This window comes from Salvelinus namaycush, chromosome 26 (assembly GCF_016432855.1).
Source record: "Salvelinus namaycush isolate Seneca chromosome 26, SaNama_1.0, whole genome shotgun sequence".
NCBI classification, from domain to species: Eukaryota; Metazoa; Chordata; class Actinopteri; order Salmoniformes; family Salmonidae; genus Salvelinus; species Salvelinus namaycush.
The window spans coordinates 31,833,301-31,859,427 of NC_052332.1; the positions used below are offsets into that span (position 1 = coordinate 31,833,301).

At 44.5% G+C, this 26,127-nt stretch overlaps 2 protein-coding genes and 1 non-coding gene across 4 annotated transcripts; 2 read left to right on the top strand and 1 right to left on the bottom strand.

Moving 5' to 3' along the window:
• Window positions 1-4,340: 4,340 nt before the first annotated feature.
• Window positions 4,341-20,875, top strand: hif1al2 (hypoxia inducible factor 1 subunit alpha, like 2). 2 transcript variants are annotated; one of them, XM_038965531.1, is made up of 13 exons: window positions 4,341-4,625; window positions 12,167-12,417; window positions 12,515-12,654; window positions 16,007-16,091; window positions 16,178-16,275; window positions 16,438-16,613; window positions 16,725-16,831; window positions 16,931-17,078; window positions 17,302-17,462; window positions 17,559-17,638; window positions 17,747-18,006; window positions 18,475-18,604; window positions 20,731-20,875. In XM_038965531.1, the coding sequence occupies exons 1-13, from the start codon at window positions 4,525-4,527 to the stop codon at window positions 20,860-20,862; spliced, it is 1,869 nt and encodes a 622-aa protein (XP_038821459.1). In that variant the 5' UTR covers window positions 4,341-4,524; the 3' UTR covers window positions 20,863-20,875. The 2 variants fall into 2 exon arrangements, with proteins under 2 accessions (XP_038821459.1, XP_038821458.1); XM_038965530.1 differs by lacking the exon at window positions 20,731-20,875 and having other exon boundaries at window positions 4,344-4,625; window positions 18,475-19,167.
• Window positions 19,831-19,912, top strand: trnas-gcu. Its single transcript has one exon. It is a non-coding gene; the product is annotated as a tRNA-Ser (tRNA).
• Window positions 20,876-21,459: 584 nt separating the features above from the next.
• LOC120021570 (endosialin-like) lies at window positions 21,460-24,332 on the bottom strand. Its single transcript, XM_038965366.1, has one exon. The coding sequence runs from the start codon at window positions 24,230-24,232 to the stop codon at window positions 22,148-22,150; it is 2,085 nt and encodes a 694-aa protein (XP_038821294.1). The 5' UTR covers window positions 24,233-24,332; the 3' UTR covers window positions 21,460-22,147.
• Window positions 24,333-26,127: the final 1,795 nt, after the last annotated feature.

Genomic DNA, 26,127 nt, shown 5'->3' on the forward strand with positions numbered 1-26,127 from the left:
GATTGAGCGTTGAGCCGGATGTCATGAAGCCGGCCCAACGCATCTGGCCACCAGTGCGTCTCCTCGGGCCGGCTTACATGGCACCAGCCTTACGCATGGTGTCCCCGGTTCGCCTACATAGGCCGGTGCGGGTTATTCCACCTCCCCGCACTGGTCGGGCGACGGGGAGCATACAACCAGGTAAGGTTGGGCAGGCTCAGTGCTCAAGGGAGCCAGTACGCCTGCACGGTCCGGTATTTCCGGCGCCACCTCCCCGCCCCAGCCCAGTACCACCAGTGCCTACACCACGCACCAGGCTTCCAGTGCGTTTCCAGAGCCCTGTTCCTCCTCCACGCACTAGCCCTATGGTGCTTGTCTCCAGCCCATTACCACCAGTGCCTACACCACGCACCAAGCCTCCTGTGTGTCCCCAGAGTCCTGTGCGTCCTGTTGCTGCTCCCCGCACTAGCCTAAAGGTGCGTGTCCTTAGCCCGGTACCTCCAGTTCCGGCGCCACGCACCAGGCCTATAGTGCGTCTCAGCCGGCCAGAGTCTGCCGTCTGCCCAGCGGCGCCTGAACTGCCCGTCTGCCCAACGCCGTCTGAACTGTCCGTCTGCCCAACGCCATCTGAGCTATCCGTCTGCCAAGCGCCATCTGAGCCATCCGTCTGCCAAGCGCCATCTGAGCCATCCGTCTACCCAGCGCCATCTGAGCCATCCGTCTACCCAGCGCCATCTGAGCCATCCGTCTACCCAGCGCCATCTGAGCCATCCGTCTGCACAGAGCCATTAGAGCCGCCCGTCTGTCCCGAGCCGTCAGAGCCGTTAGTCAGTCAGGAGCCGCTAGAGCCATTCGTCAGTCAGGATCTGCCAGAGCCGCCAACCAGACAGGATCTGCCAGAGCCGCCAACCAGACAGGATCTGCCAGAGCCGCCAACCAGACAGGATCTGCCAGAGCCGCCAACCAGACAGGATCTGCCAGAGCCGCCAACCAGACAGGATCTGCCAGAGCCGCCAACCAGACAGGATCTGCCAGAGCCGCCAACCAGACAGGACCAGCCAGAGCCGCCAACCAGACAGGACCAGCCAGAGCCGCCAGCCAGACATGACCAGCCAGAGCCGTCAGCCAGCCAAGACCAGCCAGAGCCGTCAGCCAGCCAAGACCAGCCAGAGCCGTCAGCCAGCCAAGACCAGCCAGAGCCGTCAGCCAGCCAGGATCCGCCAGAGCCGTCAGCCAGCCAGGATCCGCCAGAGCCGTCAGCCAGCCAGGATCCGCCAGAGCCAGCCAGCCAGGATCCGCCAGAGCCAGCCAGCCAGGATCCGCCCCTCAGTCCGGAGCTGCCGTCCTTCAGTCCGGAGCTGCCCCTTATCCCGGGGCTGCCCCTTGTCCCGGTGCTGCCCCTTGTCCCGGTGCTGCCCCTTGTCCCGGTGCTGCCCCTTGTCCTGCTGAGGCCTATTATTTTAGGTGGGGGTATTTGGAGGGTGGCCATTTGGAGGAGGCTACCAAAGCGGGTATGGACAATGGTGGAGTGGGGGCCACGTCCCGCACCCGAGCCGCCGCCATGATGGGGCCCACCCCGGACCCTCCCCTTTCTATGTCAGTTTGTGCGGTCGGAGTCCGCACCTTTGGGGGGGGGTACTGTCACACCCTGGCCTTAGTATTCTTTGTTTTCTTTATTATTTTAGTTAGGTCAGGGTGTGACATGGGGAATGTATGTGTTTTTTGTAGTGTCTAGGGTGGTTGTAAGGTTTAGGGGGTTTATTAGAGTAGTTGGGTTTATGTTTAGTATAGAAGTCTAGCTGTGTCTATGGTTGCCTGAATGGTTCTCAATCAGAGACAGATGTCATTAATTGTCTCTGATTGGGAGCCATATTTAAGGCAGCCATAGGCACTAGGTTTTTGTGGGTAATTGTCTGTGTCTATGTTGCATGTTTGCACTTAGTCTTTTGATAGCTTCACGTTTGTTGTTTTGTTTCGTTGTCCTTCTTCCAATTAAAGAGAAGATGTATTTTCCACACGCTGCGCCTTGGTCCTCTCTCTCTCCCATTGACGATCGTGACAATCAGCTGCTCCCTACCTCATTCATCCCACTCACTGGTACAGTAGACATCACGTCAGTATGGAGGACAACATGCCTTCAGGGTCTTCAAATATACTATTTTCTTATTATAAAAAAGTAAGTTCTCCAACCTGTTTCTAATAAGTAAACACCGCTCATGCCTGCCTGCTCATGAAGTGGTCGTTCTTTTCTCTCTCATGATGACAGTAGGTATTTTTGTCATAGATGACTGCCTTTTCCATGGGTTACTTTCTGCCTAGGAACATTCTGTTAGCTAATTGTTGGATGCTGATAAGAGAGAACCGTGACTTGTGGCCCTCAGACTGGTCCCTAGGTGACTTGTTATAGAAGCGAGGGTGGCACGATACCCATCCGTCATGCCGTTTCTGTGTTGATTCCGGGCCTGGGCGGTTATGGCACCAGGCGCTTTTGCAGTGTGGGGCATCACGTTCTCCCATCCTACAAACACTGCATCAGCTCCAGATGCCAATAACTTTACATGACCAACCAGTGGATGACCCGAGCATGGTCTGTGACCTGTTGTAACAGAGCTTTAGCACCTCAGGCCTATGAGCTGTTGAGCTGTTTTACCCCTCATCATTTATTCTGCTGCTCTCATTAGTTGAAGGCATATTGGTTCAAGTGGCTCTACCAGCTTGATTGGCTTCCCTTGTCCCCAGGCTATTGACATATTTCTTACTCTTGTCTAAGACTCATACCCTTGCGTTCAGTGTATGGAATCACCTACAAGTATCAAGGATCCAGTCTCAAAAGAGATCCGGCTTTATGGGTTGTGCACCGCGTTGGACTGAAACTGAGGCATGCCAACCAAGCTGACCACAGGAAGACACTCTCCATTAATCACCACTACCTGACATATTTTTGGAATGGTAGACAGCCGAGCTTCCCACTGCCTCTGCACACTGTTGCAGACTGACAGAGAAAGACAGCGACAGAAATGCAGTAGTTCTTTGGATGCGGAATAGAGATGGATGGAGACGTCTATGTTCTATATTTTATATTCTATGTTCTTTATATGACTACTTCACTTGTCCCTGCAGATTTCTGGATAACCAGGGTATACTCATAATGGACTCATCTGGACTTACATTGTACTTCACGGTACATCCCAAGGATAATGAACACAGTTTCAAGACGTGATGAAATAAGCAGAAGAAAGGAAAGAAAGAACAGATGGAGATGGCTTTTTTTAATCGCTGCCTTTATTAAAAACCTGTTGTACGGGATGAGACTGAAGTGCTCCTCTTTGATCATGAAGCATCCAGTGTGAGAAGACTCCATTCAGTGGACAACCAAAGAAAAAGAAAGTGTAAAGCAGCTTGTGTATGTATTACATCTGTCAAATTGAGTATTGATTTAAACAACTTACAGAGATGACAGCCTTGTATAAATTGGCCACTTTTATGAAACCTTTTTGAGCCACTGTATCCCTTTGGAATAAATTCTGTTTTAACAAGTTGATTGGATATAAAGGAAAGACACTGTAACAGCCCTTGATATCTAGTGGTCAGTGTTAATTATATAAAAGTGTGTCTTTTTTATAGTATGCTTAAGCAATAAGGCACAAGGAAGTGTGGTATATGGCTAATATAACACGGCTAAGGACTGTTCTTACGCGCATCGCAACGCGGAGTGCCTGGATACAGCCCTCAGCCGTGCTATATTGGCCATTAACCACAAACACCCGAGTTGCCTTATAAACGGGTTACCAACATAATTAGAGCAGTAAAAATAAATGTTTTGTCATACCCGTGGTATACGGTCTGATATACCATGGCTGTCAGCCAATCAGCATTCATGGCTCGAACCACCCAGTTTATAATGTTTACTTAGTATGTGTTTACTTCACTTGCACAACATTAGGCAGATAATGTGTATGTCTGTACCCTTGTGTGTGGGGTGGGTGGAGGAAGTGTTTACAGCATAAGGCATGCAACTGGCGCCACAGTTTAGGATCAGGAATCATGCCAGATGTCCTGCTAAATGTTTTTAAAACACAAAAATTAGGGTTGGTCAATGTCTGTGCCAACTTTACCCTAGTCCATCACCTCATGGGTAAGACAACATTTAAAAGAAAATACCATTAAGCAAGTTAGTATTTAGTTTTCACTTTAAGAAAGGATAAACATCTACTTCACGATAGAATCCACTAATGTATTGATAAATGCTACCGTGTTCATTTCTTCTACTGTAATATATTTGGTAAATGGTCATTAACTGATAATTCTGTGCCCAAAGGAGATTGTTTGTAAACAAAGTGGATGAGATTCCCTCCCTGGTGGGAGGTGGCATGTCCAAAAGAGGAGGAGTCTCAGGAGAAAGATGAATGACTTGCCACTGGACATTGGTTCAGGAACCTGTTCTAGTTCAACCTCCAAAAGTACAAGTGGGACGAAATGCTTGTGACCGCATGACTGGCATGTATCTGTGATTACTAGCAAGTGTCCATTCAGAGATTTTGGATAATGTTTCCTCATTTAGGAAATTCTCTGGAAGATGCTTGTGATCAAAAGCTCCACAAAACAAAGAGACAGAAGGACAGAATTAATGGACAGAAGAGAAGCAGGTGAGTTACTTCTCTAATGAATTACTCTAATAAACAAAACAAACACACCACTTTACTAAGGTTTTTATTTTAGACATGGGAAAGTCAGGAGTGGATTTAGCACTAACTGATCACTAACTGACAAAACATTGTTTATTTGCATTAGAAATGATTGTTTGGTCATATACCGTCAGGTCCATAATTATTGGCACCCTTGATGGGGCTATTTTGCTTCTACTGGTCCTGTGGCCCTTGTTAAGGTCAACGACATCATGAACATTACCAAGTACTAGGATGTTTTATACCACAACCTGGTTGCCTCTGCCAGGAAGCTGACTATTGGCAGCAAGTGGATCTTCCAGCAAGACAATAACCCCAAGCACACATCAAATTCACAAAGAAATGGTTAATTGACCACAAAATCAACATTTTGCAATGGCTATCTCAGTCTCCAGACTTGATAACTTGTTAAACAAAACCTCTTTCTCTGAGCAGCTTTATTAGTATAAAATAATATAATTCCCCCTTTTTTTGTTTCATACAATATAGCTCAGTATTTGTATTATTTATTTATTTTATACTTTACCCCCCTCATCTTTATCAGGGGTGCCAATAATTATGGACCTGACTGTATATGATCAAAACAATTCGGTACATTTCTAATGCACTTCAGAACATTTTGCAAGAGTTAGCTATACCAGATATGCTACAGCGTAGTAGTTAGTTGCTGTATCTCTGGAAGCAGACAACCAAGACTGGTTGTGATAAGCTAGCATGACGTAGCTGTGATGTTGTTGCCCCCCATGGCTGAAAGTCGCCCTTTATCTCCTCAGGAGGTTCACACTCAGCTTCCCTCTGGCAAAGAGTGATTTGTGATTTGGGCTTGATAACTATAGAATGTATGTCATGGAAACTGTAGTGTTATGTAAACATCCCCTCATTGTTTTTGTTTCTCCCTAGAAGGGGTTGGAAACACAATTATTTTCCAATAATTTTGTTGTGAACAGAACCACTATTTTTTTTTGTTTCGTTCCACTCTTCCGACCAGCAAAATATAGTTCTGAACCGGTTCGAACCCCAAAAATGTACCATTTTATATCATTCCTTTCTGAAATCTACAGTTTTTACATTTAGCTCATTAAATGACTTCCCCAATCAGTGCGGACAGAGCAGGCAACCTAGGTGTTCACATGCGTGATGGACAGACAAGTGTAACCTAACTATTGGCGCAAGATGCGACTGAAATTTTGTGGGTAGGGAAGAGCTTGAGAGGGTTGTTTGAGGAGGAGGCTTGAAGCGCTGGGCATCTTGTTATGTCATGCATTATCTGAATGACGTCCACAGAATTATACCTAGGAGGAGCGGCTTCTTTGTAGGAACTTTTAATGTCCTTTGAGCTAGCTAGATAACTAACAAGCATGAGCTAGTTAGCTCATACGTTTGTGAGTGCAGAGCTGCACCAGAATTAAAAACACGTCTTGCCTTTTTCTAGTTAATACATCCAAGGTGAAACGGGATAAATACGCCTATATTATCCATAACTAGCAGTGAAGAAGTTAATCCATGATTCTCTAGCTAATTAAAAATATCCCTCCCCCCTTCATCTGCAGGAACCCCTCTTATTGCTTCTATTCGCCAATTTTTAAGTAGGACAGGTGGGAGGCGGAGCTGCTCCAGTACAGTAGGTGGTGTTAATGCACAATAACTTTGGATGCCAGCCACTGATAAACCACATAGAAGTGGCGGGGGCGACAACGGTAGCTAGCTAGCCATACACTGGTAAACAGTGTCCTTCGCCCCCACCTGTCAGGCATTGTTTTCGCACAGTTCTGTTAACGATGGCAGGTGTTCGGCAGGCGGGAGCGAAGGACACTGTGTGCTAGCTAGTCCTAAGGAGGACTCCAGTACACAGCAGGTGGGAGGCACACCGTTTCACTAACTATCAAGCTAGCTTGTCTCGAGGTATTGCTAGTCTCGAGGTATTGCTTGCCTGAGGTAGAGTACCTTATGATAAGCTGTCGACCACACTATCTACCAAGAGAGTTCTCATCTGTATTATTCGTATTTACCACCACAAAGTGAAGCTGGCACTAAGACCGCTGTCAATCAACTCTATAAGGCCATAAGCAAAGAAGAAAATGCTCACCCAGAAGCGGCGCTCCTAGTGGCCGGGGACTTTAATGCAGGCAAACTTAAATCAGTTTTACCAAATATTTATCAGCATGTCCTCCTGATTCCTGCTTACAAGCATAATCTTAAGCAGGAAGTACCAGTGACTCGCTCAATACGGAAGTGTTCAGGTGACGCGGATGCTACACTACAGGACTGTTTTGCTAGCACAGACTGGAATATGTTCCAGGATTCATCCAATGACATTGAGGAATACACCACCTCAGTCATCAGCTTCATCAATAAGTGCATCGATGACGTCGTCCCCACAGTGACTGTACGTGCATATCCCAACCAGAAGCCATGGATTACAGGCAACATCCGCATCAAGCTAAAGGCTAGAGCTGCCACTTTCAAGGAGCGGGAGACTAATCCGGACGCTTATCAGAAATCCCGCTACGCCCTCAGACGAACCATCAAATAAGCAAAGCGTCAATACAGGATTAAGATCGAATCCTACTACACCGGCTCTGATGCTCGTCGGATGTGGCAGGGCTTGAAAACTATTACGGACTACAAAGGGAAACCCACACGCGAGCTGCCCAGTGACGCGAGCCTACCAGACGAGCTAAATGTCTTTTATGCTCCCTTCGAGGTAAGCAACACTGAAGCATGCACGAGAGCACCAACTGTTTTGGATGACTGTGTGATAACGCTCTTGGTAGCCGATGTGAACAAAATTTTCAAACAGGTCAACATTCACAAAGCCACTGGGCCAGACGGATTACCAGGACGTGTACTCAAAGCATGCGCGGATCAACTGTCAAGACACTGACATTTTCAACCTCTCCCTGACCGAGTCTGAAATACCTGAAATGTTTGAGCAGACCACCATAGTCCCTGTGCTCAAGGAAGCGAAGGTAACCTGCCTAAATGATTACCGCCCCGGGGCACTCACGTCGGTAGCCATGAAGTGCTTTGAAAGGCTGGTCATGGCTCACATCAACAGCATCCTCCAGGACACCCTAGACCCACTCCAATTCGCATATCGCCCCAACATATCCACAGATGATGCAATCTCAAACGCACTCCACACTGCCCTTTCTCATCTGGACAAAAGGAACACCTATGTGAGAATGCTGTTCATTGACTACAGCTCAGCGTTCAACACCATAGTGCCCACGAAGCTAATCACTAAGCTAAGGACTCTGGGACTAAACACCTCCCACTGCAACTGGATCCTGGACTTCATGACGGGCCGCCCCCAGGTGGTAAGAGTAGGCAACAACACGTCTGCCACGCTGATCCTTAACACTGGGGCCCCACAGTGGTGTGTACTTAGTCCCCTCCTGTATTCCCTGTTCACCCACGACTGCGTGGCCAAACAACTCCAACACCATCATTAAGTTTGCTGACGACACAACAGTGGTAGGCCTGATCACCGACAACGATGAGATGGCCTATAGGGAGGAGGTCAGAGAACTGGCAGTGTGATGCCAGGACAACAACCTCTCCCTCAATGTGAGCAAGACAAAGGAGCTGATCGTGGACTACAGGAAAAGGCGGGCCGAACAGGCCCCCATTAACATCAACGGGGCTGTAGTGGAGCGGGTCGAGAGTTTCAAGTTCCTTGGTGTCCACATCACCAACGAACTATCATGGTCCAAACACACCAAGACAGTCGTGCCCTTTTTACCCCCCTCAGGAGACTGAAAAGATTTGGCATGTGTCCCCAGATCCTCAAAAGGTTCTACAGCTGCACCATCGAGAGCATCCTGACAGGTTCTATCATCGCCTGATATGGCAACTGCTCGGCATCTGACCGTAACACCTTGCCTAAACCGGCTGCGCGCTTGCGCCATCGTGCGCTATCATGCATAAATGTATTTTGCCCCCCCACACCAAACGCGATCACGACACGCAGGTTAAAATATCAAAACAAACTCTGAACCAATGACATTAATTTGGGGACAGGTCGAAAAGCATTAAACATGTATGGTAATTTAGCTAGTTAGCTTGCACTTGCTAGCTAACGTTAATTTGTCCTATTTAGCTAGCTTGCTGTTGCTAGCTAATTTGTCCTGGGATATAAACATTGAGTTTTTATTTTACCTGAATTGCACAAGGATCTCTACTCCGACAATTAATCCACACATAAAACGGCCAACCGAATCGTTTCTAGTCATCTCTCCTCCTTCCAGGCTTTTTCATTGTTTAAATTATATGGTGATCGCATCTCAACTTTCATTGTATTACCACGACTACCGGCAAAACAGTTCGTCTTTCTATCACCCACGTGGGTATAACCAATGAAGAGATGGCACGTCGGTACCTGCTTCTATAAACCAATGAGGAGATGGGAGAGGCAGGACTTGTAGCGCGATCTGCGTCAGAAATAGGAATGAGTTCTAATTTAGCCCTTGGCGTCGCAGACGCTCGTTGGCCGTGCGAGCAGTGTGGGTGCAATAATTGAATAACATGGATTTCTAAATTTATTTTGCGACGCTCGCGCACGCGACGTGTCCGGTCTGGTCAGCATGTAAGGCGCTACAGAGGGAGTGCGAACGGCCCAGTACATCACTGGGGCCAAGCTTCCTGCCATCCAGGACCTATATAATAGGCGGTGTCAGTGGAAAGCCCATAAAATTATCAGAGACTCCAGTCACCCAAGTTATAGACTGTTTCCTCTGCTACCATATGGCAAGCGGTACCGGACAGCCAAGTCTAGGACCAAAAGGCTCCTCAACAGCTTCTACCCCCAAGCCATTAGACTGCTGAACAATTCATAAAAATCGCCACCGGACAATTTACATTGACCCCCCCACCCATACACTGCTGCTACTCCCTGTTTGTTTGGGGGCCTGTTCGGCCCGCCTTTTCCTGTACCTCCTCTGTCTGCTTTTCTTACTCTCTTAACTTTTTCTTCTGCTCCAATCTTTCTCCTCTTTTCTTCACTCGTCTTCCTTCTATTTACCATTCCACCTCACTCTTATACACTCTCCTCGCTTCACTCTTTTTACACCCTTCATTTTTCCTTCTCCTTCCTCTCCAATGTTTAATAATAAATAGTACACTATTAGATAAAAAACTTTGGTTAACAGATTCCCATTGGTTGGAATAATACATTTGCAGGCTTTGTAATCATATCTTTACTTTTCCTCCTCTCTCTTTCACTCTTCTTTCTATCGTCTTCCTCCTCTCCACTCTATCAGAAAATATTATGCTAATGTTATCCATGAAAATTTCAAAATATATTTTCACACTAATGTAAACTCACTCACTTTTGTACATCGCCTTGGTCCGTACAATTTACCTTATTTTAGCGGCCCAAATACGTAATACTTCCAGATCAACTGTAATGTCAATATCATTGTAAAGCACAATTTCTCCCCTTTCAAACAAAATCAATGACATGAGCTCCACGCTGCCCGTTTCTGCATAATTCAACAAGGCAATGAGCTCCATCGGGTCTTTTTAAAAATGGCGGGTGGGGAAGCGAAACTAATGCGTGATAGTGAGAAGGACAGTTATCGTGTGGGAAAACTGCTTTTTTTCACTCGATCTGTCCAACTTATCCCCCTTATTGCCTCTACAATGTAAACAAAACACTATAAAGAGTTTATATAATGTATCATTACATACCTATTTGAAGGGTTTTCAGGGCGGTGCTAAAGTGATCTTCAGAAGGTAACAGCGGCTTTGAGAGTCATGATCGCATGCAGTGATGACGCAAAAAATGACTAGGTATCCCCCCCTTACCCCCGTCACTGTCCATTTCTTGTTTTTAAACGATGAGCGAAGTGCTACACCTGTAATGGAGGGTCCGTTTTTTCAACTTTTCTCCAATACTATAGAGCCATTACCATGTCGATCAACGCTTGAATAGAAACGTAGTTCACACCCCAGATTTTGAAGTCAACACAGTCGCTACAGTCCCATTCGTTTTCTTTGCAGGCTCGTTTGAATGTCGCGGTTGCGCACATTTGTACGGAATGGGGTGAGTTTACGTTACTTATTATAATGCCAAACCATTAAAATTGTAATCTACAAATAAATATTAAATATTCTCATAATTAATTGTGCATTCATTTAATATAATCATGTTTACATGTGAACGTTGTTTAACCTAGCTACCAAGACAGTAGCTAGCTAACCTAGCTAGATAACTTAGTCGACATAGCTAATGTTAGCTAGCATAACCTATTTAAAACCTTATAGAGCAGATCATCTATCTATATAATAAATTGTGACATTTTAACATCACTAGCTAGTATCTCAAACGATTGTAACTTACCTGGCTTGAAAAGACGTTTGTGGTGATGTTGTGGATTCACTTGACACTTGCTAGCTTCTGGCCGAGTTTTCCACAGCAGTTTTCTCTAAAACTAGCGGGAGCAAGTAGTTAGTAGAAGAAGAAGAGTGAATGAAGCTGCTATAGCGAGCAGCCTCCTCTGCTGGACGAAACAAGCACAACGCGATTGAGAAGTCAACTGGTAGGCTCTACTGCCCGGTCTTTCTTGCCACGTAAAATATTATTTCACTTTGCAGTCTGTTTTTAATGCACTGTAAAAAACAGGGACATTTCCGAGGACAGGCCACCAAAAACGGGGACTGTCCCCGGAAAACGGGGATGTCTGGTCACCCTATCCTATAAGTACTATTTTAATAGTAATGTGTTAACAGCCAATGTGTATTATATGACTGTTGCCTCCTGTTTAAGTTTATTGCAATTACGTTTGTTTTTTATTATAATTATTAGGTGGAAGTTGCTAGCTACGGTGGTATCTTTAACCTAGCCTAGATTTTAGCCAGCTGCTCTGCAGTGCAAGCTAGCTTGACTTGCTATAAAGGTAGAGAAACAAGTTGAGGAAAAAGTAACTAAACAAAACATGTTTTATTATTACCAGAAACAATATATTTATCCTGTCTTGAATGAACAGATCATATTTTGCAATCTTCTAAAATAAATTTGATCTCTGACAAGAGACAGGCTCTACTCCAGCTTGAATTACAAACTCTACACTTTTCAGTCAAGACTCCGTGAAGATGAAAGATTAAATACGTCACGTAAACAGGGCATAAGTTTCTGAGTGACAGAGTGAGGGCTTTGCATAGGAGCTTTGTTGCGTTTTGTTGTGGGACTAGAAAAAAATGCCTGGAACGTAAAAGAAAGCCATTAACCGGTTCCCATGCTTAAAAAAAATAATGGTTCGGTTCCAGAACAGTATGAATCACTTTCATTCCAAGTTCTGTTTCTGTTCCTTGAAAAATGTATTTATTCTCCGGTTTTCTGTTCTGTTCCCTGAACCTGTTCCAACCCCTGCTCCTTAGGCCCCTTCACTTCCTATCTCTCTCTGTAGTTCTATTTCTTCATTCCTCTCAACTGCATAATATTTTCAGAAATGTTCTCTCTTAATGGTATGACACTGCTTATGACACTGCTTGTACCACAGGGTGAGTACGGAGCGGTTGCGGGCCCAGTCCCGTGTTGCAGCTAAGAGCAGGAGGGAGAGAGAGAGCCGTTTGTTTGGGGAGCTGGCAGCATGGCTACCTCTGCCCTCTGGTCTGACTGGCCACATAGACAAGGCTTCTATCGTCAGACTCACACTGGACTACCTGCGTCTGAGAGCACTGCTAGACCATCGAGACAATGTCACACCAGAGACCAGGGTCTGCTCTGACACAGTCCACTTCACCATGCACGGTAACAACATTCTGTTGGGCGTTTGGAATGACAAGGCTATTAGAGTGTTCAAGGGTTTAGAAATATAGTAGAAGGCATTGTCCTCTGTGTTATTTAGGCCGATACCCAATGGCTGGGATTTTCTCTGTGGAGACAGTGCTGGAGTCTGCTGTTGGGGGTTTCATGCTCTTGGTGTCTCAGAACGGCCAGGTTATCTTCACTACAGGGGACATAAGGACACACACTGGCATCAACCAGGTACAGTCATATTATACTGAACAAAAATATAAACACAACATGCAACAATTTCAATGATTTTACAGAGTTACAATTCATATAAGGAAATCAGTCAATTGAAATAAAATCATTAGGCCCTAATTTCCCATGACTGAGCAGGTGGGTATAGGCCCACCCAATCAGAATGAGTTTTTCCCCACAAAAGGGCTTTATTACAGACAGAAGTACAGTGGCTTGCGAAAGTATTCACCCCCTTTGGCATTTTTCCTATTTTGTTGCCTTACAACCTGGAATTAAAATAGATTTTTGGGGGATTTGAATCATTAGATTTACACAACATGCCTACCACTTTGAATATGCAAAATATTTTTTGTGACACAAACAAGAAACAAGACAAAAAAACAGAAAACCTGAGCGTGCATAACTATTCACCCCCCCAAAGTCAATACTTTGTAGAGCAACCTTTTGCAGCAATACAGCTGCAAGTCTCTTTGTTGCCTCTCTGATTAATGCCCTCCTTGCCTGGTCTGTGAGTTTTGGTGGGTGGCCCTCTCTTGGCAGGTTTGTTGTGGTGCCATATTCTTTCCATTTAAAAAAAATAATAGATTTAATGGTGCTCCGTGGGATGTTCAAAGATTCTGATATTTTTTTATAACCTAACTCTGATCTGTACTTCTCCACAACTTTGTCCCTGACCTGTTTGGCGAGCTCCTTGGTCTTCGTGGTGCCGCTTGCTTGGTGGTGCCCCTTGCTTAGTGGTGTTGCAGACTCTGGGGCCGTTCAGAACAGGTGTATATATACTGAGATCTTGTGACAGATTATGTGACACTTAGATTGCACACAGGTGGACTTTATTTAACTTATTATGTGACTTCTGAAGGTAATTGGTTGCACCAGATCTTATTTAGGGGCTTCATAGCAAAGGGGGTGAATACATATGCCTGTTTTTTATTTTTTTGAAAAATTTTATTTTTTAAATTTCACTTCACCAATTTGGACTATTTTGTGTATGTCCATTACATGATATCGAAATAAAAATACATTTAAATTACAGGTTGAAATGCAACAAAATAGGAAAAGCGGCAAGGGGGATGAATACATTTGCAAGGCACTGTACTTCTCAGTTTCATCGGCTGTCTGGGTGGCTGGTCTCAGATGATCCTGCAGGTAAAAAAGACGGATGTGGAGCTGGCGTCGTTACACGTGGTCTGTGGTTGTGAGGCTGGTTGGATGTACTGCTAAATTCTCTAAAACGGCTTATGGTAGAGAAATGAACATTAAATTATCTGGCAACAGCTCTGGTGGACATTCCTGCAGGCAGCATTCTAATTGCACGCTCCTTCAAAATTGAGACATCTGTGGCATTGTGTTGTGTGACAAAACTGCACATTTTAGAGTGGCCTTTTATTGTCCCCATCACAAGGTGCACCTGTGTAATGAGCATGCTGTTTAATCAGCTTCTTGATATGCCACACACGTCAGGTGAATGGATTATCTTGTCAAAGGAGAAATTCTCACTAACAGGGATGTACACATTTGTGCGCCAGATTTGAGAGAAATACGTTTTTTGTGCATATGGAACGTTTCTGGGATCTTTAATTTAAGTTTATGAAACATGGGACCAACACACTCATGTTGCGTTTATATTTTTTGTTCAGTATATGTACATACAGTTGAAGTCGGAAGTTTACATATACTTAGGTTGGAGTCATTAAAACTCGTTTTTAAACCACTCCACGAATTTCTTGTTAACAAACTATAGTTTTGGCAAGTCGGTTAGGACATCTACTTTGTGCATGACACAAGTCATTTTTCCAGCAATTGTTTACAGACAGATTATTTCACTTATAACTTACTGTATCACAATTCCAGTGGGTCAGAAGTTTACATACACTATGTTGACTGTGCCATAAAACAGCTTGGAAAATTCCAGAAAATGATGTCATGGCTTTAGAAGCTTCTGATAGGCTAGTTGACATAATTTGAGTCAATTGGAGGTGCACCGTTGGATGTATTTCAAGGCCTACCTTCAAACTCAGTGCCTCTTTGCTTGACATCATGGGAAAATCAAAAGAAATCAGCCAAGACCTCAGAAAAAAAATTGTAGACCTCCAAAAGTCTGGTTCATCCTTGGGAGCAATTTCCAAACGCCCTGGTTCATCTGTACAAACAATAGTACGCAAGTATAAACACCATGGGACCATGCAGCCATCATACCGCTCAGGAAGGAGACGCGTTCTGTCTCCTAGAGATGAACGTACTTTGGTGCGAAAAGTGCAAATCAATCACAGAACAACAGCAAAGGACCTTGTGAAGATGCTGGAGGAAACAGGTACAAAAGTATCTGTATCCACAGTAAAACGAGGCCTATATCGACATAACCTGATGGGCCGCTCAGCAAGGAAGAAGCCACTGCTCCAAAATTGGCATAAAAAAGCCAGACTACGGTTTGCAACTGCACATGGGGACAAAGATCATACTTTTTGGAGAAATGTCCTCTGGTCTGATGAAACAAAAATAGAACTGTTTGGCCATAATGACCATCGTTATGTTTGGAGGCAAAAGGTGGACGCTTGCAAGCCGAAGAACACCATCCCAACCGTGATGCACGGGGGTGGCAGCATCATGTTATGGGGGTACTTTGCTGCAGGAGGGACTGGTGCACTTCACAAAATGGATGGCATCATGAGGGTGGAAAATTATGTGGATATATTGAAGCAACATCTCAAGACATCAGTCAGGAAGTTAAAGCTTGGTTGCAAATGGGTCTTTCAAATGGACAATGACCCCAAGCATACTTCCAAAGTTGTGGCAAAATGGCTTAAGGACAACAAAGTCAAGGTATTGGAGTGGCCATCACAAAGCCCTGACCTCAATCCTCTAGAAAATTTGTGGGCAGAACTGAAAAAGCGTGTGCGAGCAAGGAGGCCTACAAACCTGACCCCGTTACATGAGCTCTGTCAGGGGAATGGGCCAAAATTCACCCAACTTATTGTGGGAAGGTTGTGGAAGGCTACCCAAGTTAAACAATTTAAAGGCAAGGCTACCAAATACTAATTGAGTGTATGTAAACTTCTGACCCACTGAGAATGTGATGAAAGAAATAAAAGCTGAAATAAATTATTATAATAAATTACTATTATTCTGACATTTCACATTCTTAAAATAAAGTTGTGATCCTAACTGACCTAAGACAATTTTTACTAGGGTTAAATGTCAGGAATTGTGAAAAACTGAGTTTAAATGTATTTGGCTATGGTGAACTTCCGACTTCAACTGTATGTTGAGTGTTCATATTGTACTGGAACTGAAGGCAAAACAGATGGATGACAAATATTTTTCTAAACAACAAATGTTTTTATTTCACGTGTAGATGGATCTGATTGGTAGGAGTCTGTTTGACTTCATGCACCACTGTGACCAGAGGGAAGTCAGAGATATCCTCTCAAAAATGATAGGTAAAGGGGACTTCACATATTTTAAACAAGATATTAGTTAGCAAAGAGGCATATTGTTTATCTTCTGTATCGTGTCTTTCTATCAGATACTGAGAGACAACAGCAGTGTGACTTCCTCCTCCGTGTGAAGAGCACTCTGACCTCTCAGGGTCGAGCTGTCAACAACAGACACACACGATGGAAGGTCAGTACTTCATGCTAGTTTGAAGCAGAGTGTTAACATGTTGAAGGTCGGTACTTCATGCTAGTTTGAAGCAGAGTATTAACATGTTGAGTTTTATTCTTCTCTGTTGTAGAAATACACACTTCACTTTCTCTTTTCTCTCTGTCCCTCACACACACACAGGTGATTCACTGCGTTGGGGTTAAGAAACAATCTCACCTTCCAGAGTCAGCCTGTCTTGTCCTATTGTGCCGACCCTTACCCATCTCACAATGCATCATCAGGGATGCCAGCTTGAATCACAAGACCTTCCTGAGCGGACATCGCCCGGACATGAGGTTCACCTACTGCCATTCAGGGTACAGTCACTAACTCGACACTCATCTGGTGACGCTAATGAAACGAGACGAGTAATACAAGCATATTACATAATACTTTTCATACTGTTTTTCATATGATTTTGTTTCTAGTGTCAAGGAGCTGACTGGATATACAGAAACAGAACTTCTGGGCCAGTCTGTGTATCAGTATTACCACACATCTGACTGCCAGCACATTCACAAAGCACACCAGAGCTGTGAGTTACCTCGAATCATGAGGTGTATATAAATATTGTTAATATCACTAGTATGTTCTGACCATGTTAAATTGATATGTGATCATGTGTCTGGGACAGTGCTCTCTAAGGGACAGGCTTCCATGGGCAGGTACCGTCTGCTGCTGAAAGGTGGTGGTTATGTGTGGGCAGAGACGGATGCATCGGTGGTGTACAACAACCAGACTGGGCAGCCCCAGAGTGTTGTCTGCATCAACTACATCCTAAGGTGAGAAGTGATGTTGGGGTCGGGGTCCAATGAAAGCATCTAATGAATGACAACTCTTACCAAGACTGTGTGGATAAGAAGTTGGTTAGAATAGATATCTGTTCAGCTGTTTACGAGTAAAATGCCTTGTTACTTGTGCTACCAAGTTGTATGCACCGTATCTGGTGTAAAGATATCTTCTCTGTCCTTTTTCCGTTTGCCCTATCTCGTTGTCTCACCACAGTGAGGTGGAGCTACCAGAGATGGTGTTCTCACTGCAGCAAATAGAACCGCTACTGAGGCCCTGTTACTCTGAACTTGAGGTGGGGCCCACCCTGCAGAATGAGGCCTATCCTGCAGCAGAGACAGCTGGTCATCTACGCAACACAAAAATACCAACTCCAGGTCTGTCCCTTTAGCTGACGATTATTTGCATCTAACCGAAGAGGTGTTAAGAGACTTGTGGCATTGAATTGTTACGTTCCTCCCAATCTGATCTAGAACACAAAAATGAGATCCAAACCTATGAGGGATATGCAGAGCTCAACCTAGAGGATCAAATGAACATGAACTCACTCTCTGTAAGTAGACCTATCTCTTTGCTCATGGGTAAAACCTGGGCTGAAATTGGTAGCATCAATGGTGGACTTTTTCGATCCCTTTTTTAATTGCATATTTCCTCCCTGCAGGAACTATGTGAGCTGGACCTGGACTCGTTGGCTCCATACATACCCATGGATGGAGAAGACTTCCTCCTTACTCCAGTTTTAGATGGGATCTTGGCCATGATAGAAGGTCCTGTTCTTCCATCTGGTTTGGAGGGCCATTGTTCCTTGGGGAAGTTCCCTATATCTGCTGGTTCTTTCACCACACATCAAATGAAAACCTTGCAGATAGAGCCCCCTTGTGACTCAGGGGGATCACATACAGTCAAAGAATCAGAGTTCGGGTAAGCACCATTGTGTGTGGGCACAAGCTTCTAGTCTCAGTCAACATGTATAAGCATGTTAAAGGAATAGGTGTAAGCAAGTCCTGGTATCGATATTAGCATTTTTGCTGCATCATGTTAAAATCATCTATAAGTGACTTTGTTGAGCTTCACAATCAATTTGAGATACTTTTGGACATGATGTGTGAAAAATGCTAATATCGATACCAGTACTTGGATGGGATTTTTGCCACAAATGCTCAAACTCTGGAAACAGTGCCAGGGAAACTAAACAAAATCACGGATTGCTGTCAAGGTGAAGAAACAATTTTGTAATTTGGGTGAACTGTTCCTTTAACCGTTCATCAGTGGCATAATTGTTGCTGATTGTTTTCTTTGGATATAGGGAATCATACCATCATATCCTTGTGTCATTGTTTGCCATTTCAGATGTTTCTTGGTCCTATATAACATCTGCTCTTTCTCCAGGGACTATATGAAGTCAGTCTATAGAGGAGGCAGTGCTGTATTCAAGGAGGGCCCTGACCATGCCGGATTGGAGGGCCTTGTCCCGAACGAACTGTGGAGTGAGAAACACATGTCCTGTAGACATCCACAGGTACTCATGACTGCTGCTGCTAGGCTGCCTTACCGGACCGTGGAATATTTCCCCATTCACCCACAAGATGGATCCACTTGCTTGTGTGGATCAAGGCAAGGGTTGTGGAAATACACACAGCAGCCCAAAATCCCAAGCACAGGCCTTCAGCCACCTACCAATCATATAGATGAGATGTCAACATGCCATGTTCCTTTCAGCCTGCCAGTACTGAGCAGGCTGGACTGTGAGGTCACTCTGGGGCCAACCAGCTGCCTGCTTCAGGGGTCAGAGATCACCTCAGTCCTGGACCAGGCCCCCTCCAGATTCTTACACATGACAACATGGGGCATAAATCAGCTCTCCACCCAATATGCCCATCCTTGTTACGCACCCAGATCAGCTATTGAAGTCAGCTCTGGCACATCGACATCGTATGCTGAATGGATAACATGAACTTGATTCTCCCACGAATTGTGCCAATCTCTCCTGAACTAGGCCTATATTGTGACTTTTACTGGCAATTTAACTAACAAACGTGGATGCATAGCCTAGTTATTAAATACAGCACATTATTACAATGATCAATATTAAAACTGTTATCTTTGTTTTGTTTACTGTACAGTGCCCATACAAGTTACAATCTATTTGAGTTTTTCTTATCCACGCGGATTCTGCAGGCAAAAACTGCCATATATAGCTAGCTCTGTTATACAAAGATTCTCTGCTGTTTTAGGCCTATTGCACATCATCCTACCTGGCCTACCAGCTACCATCGACCACAACCTTCAAGATAGGTATTTTTAAGTGAATCTCAGGTCACGAGCTAACATATTTGTGTTAAAAATATATATTTATCTCAAAACAAGTTACATTTGAATTTACTGAACTTCTTTACAACATTGGCTAGCTAGCTATCAGCTAATGTGAGCTAGCCTTTCAGTCAAAGGTTTTCGCTAGCGGACTAAACCACACTCCATGGTGAAAGTTTCGGTGAAGGAAGTTTATGATTAAACTTTTTTTCACCATGGAGTGGCTACGATCGCACCTGTCTGGGAGATGGGGACTAATCCCACCTCATGTTGTATAAATCCAAAGCAACTAAACGTACTTTTGGAATGGTATATTCACTACAGTAGTAAACTGGTGCAAATAAATCGAAAAGCTGAGTATGATAGCTAATTATTAACGCGCACGAAATTATTTTCTACGGATAAACATAGATATTTTCCGCAAAGATTCCAACCGACGAGGTGGCCGAGTGGTTAAGGCGATGGACTGCTAATCCATTGTGCTCTGCACGCGTGGGTTCGAATCCCATCCTCGTCGACAAATACCCTTTTCTCCATTAGGCTTACTTTTGCAAGTATTGCGAAGAATCTACAATTTTTTCACAAGAATAACGGTGAATTATGAATAATAAGAGTATTTGTATTATAAAGCAAGACAAGTTAAGGCTTTATACAACCTGTTCATATAGTACTCTAAATGCTTGCATACTATAACCATTCTAAATGTCCATATAATGCAGATATCCGTATAATACGGTATTCATAGGAAGTGTTACCAAAATTAGGAAAAAGAAGAATATGGATATGATAACCTATTACAACACTATTATGTATAGGCTGAGTAAAAGTCCTGATGATTGTGTTTATGTTTAATCTTAAATGGTTCGAAGAGACACCCACATTTTTTTGTTAGTGAAAGTGATACAGTTTTTAATCTGTATGTCACAGTAGAAAACATGGAAATATTCATATTTGACAAAAGTAGGCCTAAACCCTAACTGCGTGGGGGCGCTATTACCCAATAAAAGGCAAAAGGAGGCAGGTATAGAGAAATTGTAACGGACTCTTTCTGTAGCCACTAAAACAAGCTGACCAGACCTCACGCGCGCGTGCGTCTGCGTGTGCCATCGCGCGTATGTTGATTGTGGCCCCCCACACCAGACCAACTATATTAATTTGGGGACAGGTCGAAAAGCATTCAACATTTATGGCAATTTAGCTAGCTAGCTTGTTGTTGCTAGGTCATTTGTCCTGGAATATAAACATTGGGTTGTTATTTTACCTAAAATGCACAAGACAATTAATCCACAGATACAAGGGTAAAAGTTTGTTTTCTAATAATCTCTCCTTCCTCAGGCTTCTTCTTCTTTGGACTTCATATGGCGGTTGGCAACCAACTTAAAGGTGCATTACCACTATAGACTGGAGTGTGGAGCTCAGTTCATCTTTCAATCACCCACATGGGTATATGCTCCTAAAAACCATTGAGGAGATGGGAGAGGCGGGACTTGCACCGCATTAAGCTCACAAATAGAACCAAGTTCTATTTTAGCGCCTGGCTACTCAGATGCTCGTTGACTCGCGCAAGCAGTGTGGGTGCAATGATTGAATAACATGTATGTGTACATTTGGTTCGTTGGACAAAGCCCATGGAGAAATGAATGGCGTTTTTGTAGGGTTTTTGGATAAACGCTGAAAATAAGGTCGGTGGTAAACACAGACTTAGGAGATCTTATTATACATTTTGTTCCATGCGATCATTTTCATCAGCCAACTTCACTCTTTATGAATGTTGAAGCATTTATGTTATAAAGAAAAGCACATAAAGGCTTCATAATTCATAAAGGACATGTTAACTGACTTATATTATCTCATAGAACAAAAAAATATAAGATCTCCTAAGCCTAGACCTTATATTTGGTGTTTATCCCCAAACCATCTTCTTTCCCCATTCATTTTCCCCATAGAAATGGCTGAACAAACCAGAGGTAACTCATTTCTGTTTTTCGGACTACAAGCTGGCTTGCTCTATTCATCATCCTTTTCACGGCATGAGGTGTATCAGTCAAACAAAACAGAAGTGGTTCATTGATTTTATTCAAATCCAATGCATACTCAGTGCAACGAATCTAGAAGGACATAATTCAATATAGGCCTAACTAACAAAAGTGGGTACACATTACAAACGGCAACATATCCAAATATTCTGCAATTGGAGCATTTTGCTTGCACAGTGTTTCTTCTCAATAAATGTATGGGCTTGTTTCTCATCTAGGTTTCTTAAATTAATACTCTGACGTTTATTCTGTTTATTATGATTAACCTCAATAACGAGGTCTACAATACACTTTAGCACCTGCTAAATTAATAATTGTTTAAGACATTTTTCTGATGGTGGCGAAATAAGCACTAGCAGTGAAATATGAACCCCTTCCCCTTGATAAAGTCATCCCCCCTGTCTTCAGAAGCACTAGCAGTGAAATATGAACCCCTTTCTCTCGATAAAGTCATCTCCCCTGTCTTCAGAAGCGTTTATCAGATCTTTACAATACCTAAAAAAAAACAGCACTTCATTTATGTTGTCATAATTAATAAGCACTATTTGTAGATGAACTTCAGACAGAGACACTAGAATGTTCCGCAGGGGTTCAGTTTCACTGTAAGAGCAGCAGAGGCCATCAGATGGGTGGTCTGGATCCTGTCCTTTATTTAACCCTTTATTCACCCCCCTATTCAGAACTGTTCATTAAAAAGTCAGTATGCCCTCTATTGGTCAAGCAGGAGATTTCGCCTTGTTCTTGTCCTCTGATTTGGAGGTGACGATCCAGCGGTAACAGTCAGTGATTCTCTTGTTTTGTTCTACAGCACAGCTAGTGCAGTACACAATCCCCAGAGCCAGCATCACCACAATGAAAACACACAGGGGCACCAGGAGTGCTACGAGAAGCCAGCTCTTGTCCTGCTTCCTTTTGCCCTTACTGTCAGGCCGCTCTGACCCTAATGCGAATGCTGTTGTTTGGGCTGGAAGTGGGACTCTGGGTGTGATGGTGGGGGTGGTGGCGGCCTTAACCTCAGAGTTACTGTCTGGGGTTTCTACCACTCCCCCAGCCCCCCTGTCATTCTGGACTGCTGGGTGGTGGCTGTCACTAACGCTGGACACCACTGAGGGATCACCTGCTTGGCTTTGAGTGACATCATCTTCCTGTGAGGATGAGCTGGGCGAGGGTGTGATAGTGTTCTGAGCGGGCTTTCTCCGTGTGAGAACATCCCAGTGTGAGTTATGGTCATTTGACGGCCTGTGTGGAACCGGCATAGAGGCTGTCTTCTCAGTAGGAAGCCTCTCAAGGCTGGTCTGCTCTGTCAGCCACTCCAAAGCTGTGGTGTCGGTAACCCAGTCTGGGAATTCGGGGACCCAGGAGAAAGAGGTTTGGTAGGATGAGGTAGCTGTGGATGAATACTCATGTTCACCCTCTGGAATGGCCATACAGGAATACTGGTCTGACTGCAGCTCGTACCCTGCCTCACAATAGCACTCAAACCCACCCACATAGTTGAGACACTTCTGGTGGCAGCTTGTGGAGATCTGACAATCATTGATGTCCTGGCATAAGCCTGGATCATCAGGCAGCTCAGTGAAGCCTTGGCGGCAGTGGCATGCATAGGAACCAGGGGTGTTCTCACATCTGTGTGCACAGCTGCTGGAATCTTTGCATTCATCAACATCCACACATTCTCCGTCTTCATCGGGCTCGTAGCCCTCATTGCAGCGACACTCAAATGTCCCAGGAGAATTTACACAGATATGAGGGCAGGGCGCCTGCAGACACTCATCAACATCCAGGCAGTTGCGTCCACCAGGTGCCAACAGGTAACCATTTGGACATTTGCAGCGGAATCCCTTAGTAGTCTCTTCACAGTCAAACTCACAGTTGGCCGTGCCACAGGAACGGTTCGGCTGGCAGGTCTGGCCGTCCTCTGCCAGTGTGAAGCCTTCAGAACACTCACAGTAATAGTGTGTGTCAGCATTCTGACAGAAATGCTCACAGCCACCATTTTCCTCTTCACACCAGTCCTGGGGGCCATCAGAGCAGAGGGGGGCGTCCTTTGACCAGCCCACACTCCCATCCTCTCTCAGAATGCAAAGAACAGACTGGTCTCCTACATTGTCCTCATGGTCTTGGCAGGGCAAGGTGGCTACTGAACCAAAGGGGATGTGAGTGAGGATGGTGCTGAGCAGGCTGAAAGGGGTGGTGTACAGTGCAGGTCCGCCTCCCTCACTCTTCAGAGAAGGGCACATCCCCCGGTAGGTGTAGTGACACATGAATCCATCCACAGCCAGTGAGCAGGAGCCATCCAGCCACTTGAAGTTGTCGTGCTGCTCCCGGGTGTCAGCAGCAGTGTTGACGCTTATGACGACACAGCGGGGCGCGGCACAGGTACTAGGTGAGTCCGCTCTCAGCCAGTTTCTGTACTGGGTGTCCTGTTCACCTGTGATCCATTGGAATCCCCTGAGTGGGCGTGTGGCAGAGCACTGCCTGGGCTGGCGATGGAGCCCAATCCACAGTCTGACCCTGGCCCGAGGGCCGCGCTGCTCCACCGACGAAAGGAGCTCATGGACCATAGCCGCTTCCTCAGAACTCTTTAGGGTTGCCAGGGAACCACGTTTGTCCTTGCAGAACCTTGCAGATTCCCGGAAGGTCTTACGTTGGAAATAGACGGCGTAGCAGCCATCTGCAGTGCAGAGGGCATCTTGTTCCTGCAGCTCTTGTCCCAGAGTCCAGGGAGGCCAGCAGGCACACAAGACTGCCAGAAGAGCACAGGAGCGCAAGGCACAGCTCATCTTCCCCATCTGTACCATTGTCTTTTCTCACCTAACTACACCTCTCTCTAAGTAATACTTTTTTTCTTTCTGCTTTAAAAAAAATACTCCACAACTTTCCCCCAAACAAAACTCTTCTCTTACATTTAGTCAGAGGCCTTTCTCCTGCTTGTCTACCTCTGCCTTGGTAGCAGCATTCTAACTGATCTGCAGGAGAAAGAAAAGAGACGGGAGGGAGGGGAGAAAGAAAGAAGGAGGGTACGTAAAGGAAAAAGGATTGTATGTTTTTGGAAGAGGGGCTGAGTAATGACTGACTGTGTGGAGGAAGGGGGGGGGGCTGCTGTGCCGGACGATGGTTTTCTCTTGTGCCGTATGGTTTTCATAACTTTAAGGGAATGACTCGTAACCCTGCTACCAACCACCCCCCACCACAACTACTTCAGCTCCAGCCACAATAATGGAAACTGATTCATTTTCCCAGTTTCTCAGAAGGATGAAGAGTGGAGACTGTCAAAACAAATCATTGTTTTTGTTCTAAAGACTGATCTTTCCTACAGTCTAGTCGTTTCCATTCTCTTCTGATGTATATTCAACTGTGAAAACAAACCATCTCAGGTGCTGAATTCCATGTCCAGATTCACGTATAAAATCGTCTCTCTTTTTCAAACGTTTGTTGGCTGTTACATTTATAGAGTTTACGTGTGGCTGGATTTATCCCCCCCCCAAAAAAACAAAAAAAAACAAATATGATGAATAGATGTTCATTCTTGACACACTCATGATGCCTCGAGATGTGAAACATTGGTACAGTGTTGGATGATTGGGCCAAGATGTGTGACTACGCAGGTTTACATAATCTGTGGGAAATGGAAAAGTATGCAGACAAATAGTTTGTGTGCAGAGCTTTTTAGGGTCAGGATGAAAAGGAGCAAGGACGTTCACTGTGGCGTTACCAATACAACAGCCACTGTACCAGTTTACAGGTTATCCACCAGTCACAGAGTTCAAGCAATGGCTGTTTTTGTTCTCTTTGTCTATTTTCCAACAGTCTCTAAATGAAGTCCACCTTTGGTTTTCAATATTGTGGGACTCACTACTGCATCACTGTCACAGCAGGTAGCCTAGCTTGATATGTTTGACCATCCCTGGGGCAAAATACAGTATGTTTCAAACTGTTTGAAATCGTACTGGTCTTTTCCAAGTCAAACAATTCTGGTTCAGGACAATATCCTTCCAGATGGCTACCAGATCGTGTTTTCCATAATGCTAGTAGGCTAGATACAGTACCGTGCCAAGGACTTAGTATAATACACATAGAAGAATATGTCTTTCCTGCTGTTGACATCTGGGTGAATTTGTATTGTGGGTTATTTCAGGCACATGACCTTCTGAGACGCCACAAATGTCAAAACACACTTAACAGATCAGTATCAAAACACTGTTTGAATATCCTGTTTTTTTTGTCATCATTTCATCTTCATTTTGGAATGACCAATGTGAAGGTTCGGTTAGCCCTTGTCTGTTGACATAGTGATAGGAAACTGATCAATACAGTGTCTGCTCCTCCAATCACTGAGTGTTTAGGCCTATGCCTACACACTCATTGAGGTCATCTGGGGAATCAGCTCAGTGAGTTCCAGATGTCTATCAGATTGACCTGCTCTGCTGGCTTGAGTTTCAGTGCAAACAAATAGGAAACTTGAGCCTTATGAGGTCACTTCCTGCTCCAGGTCAACTCTGCAGAGCTTATCGAGCATGCATTCCTTTTAATCTCATAGTTATTTTTTTTGTTTACAAGTTCTCTTCTTGATTGTTTTATAAATGAATACATCCATTCTGCAGCTTGAGCTGCCCACACCTGGTGTTGATGAACACATGACCAAAAAAACTAATAACTTACTCATAAGTTAATAATAACTAAATAAATAATGTTT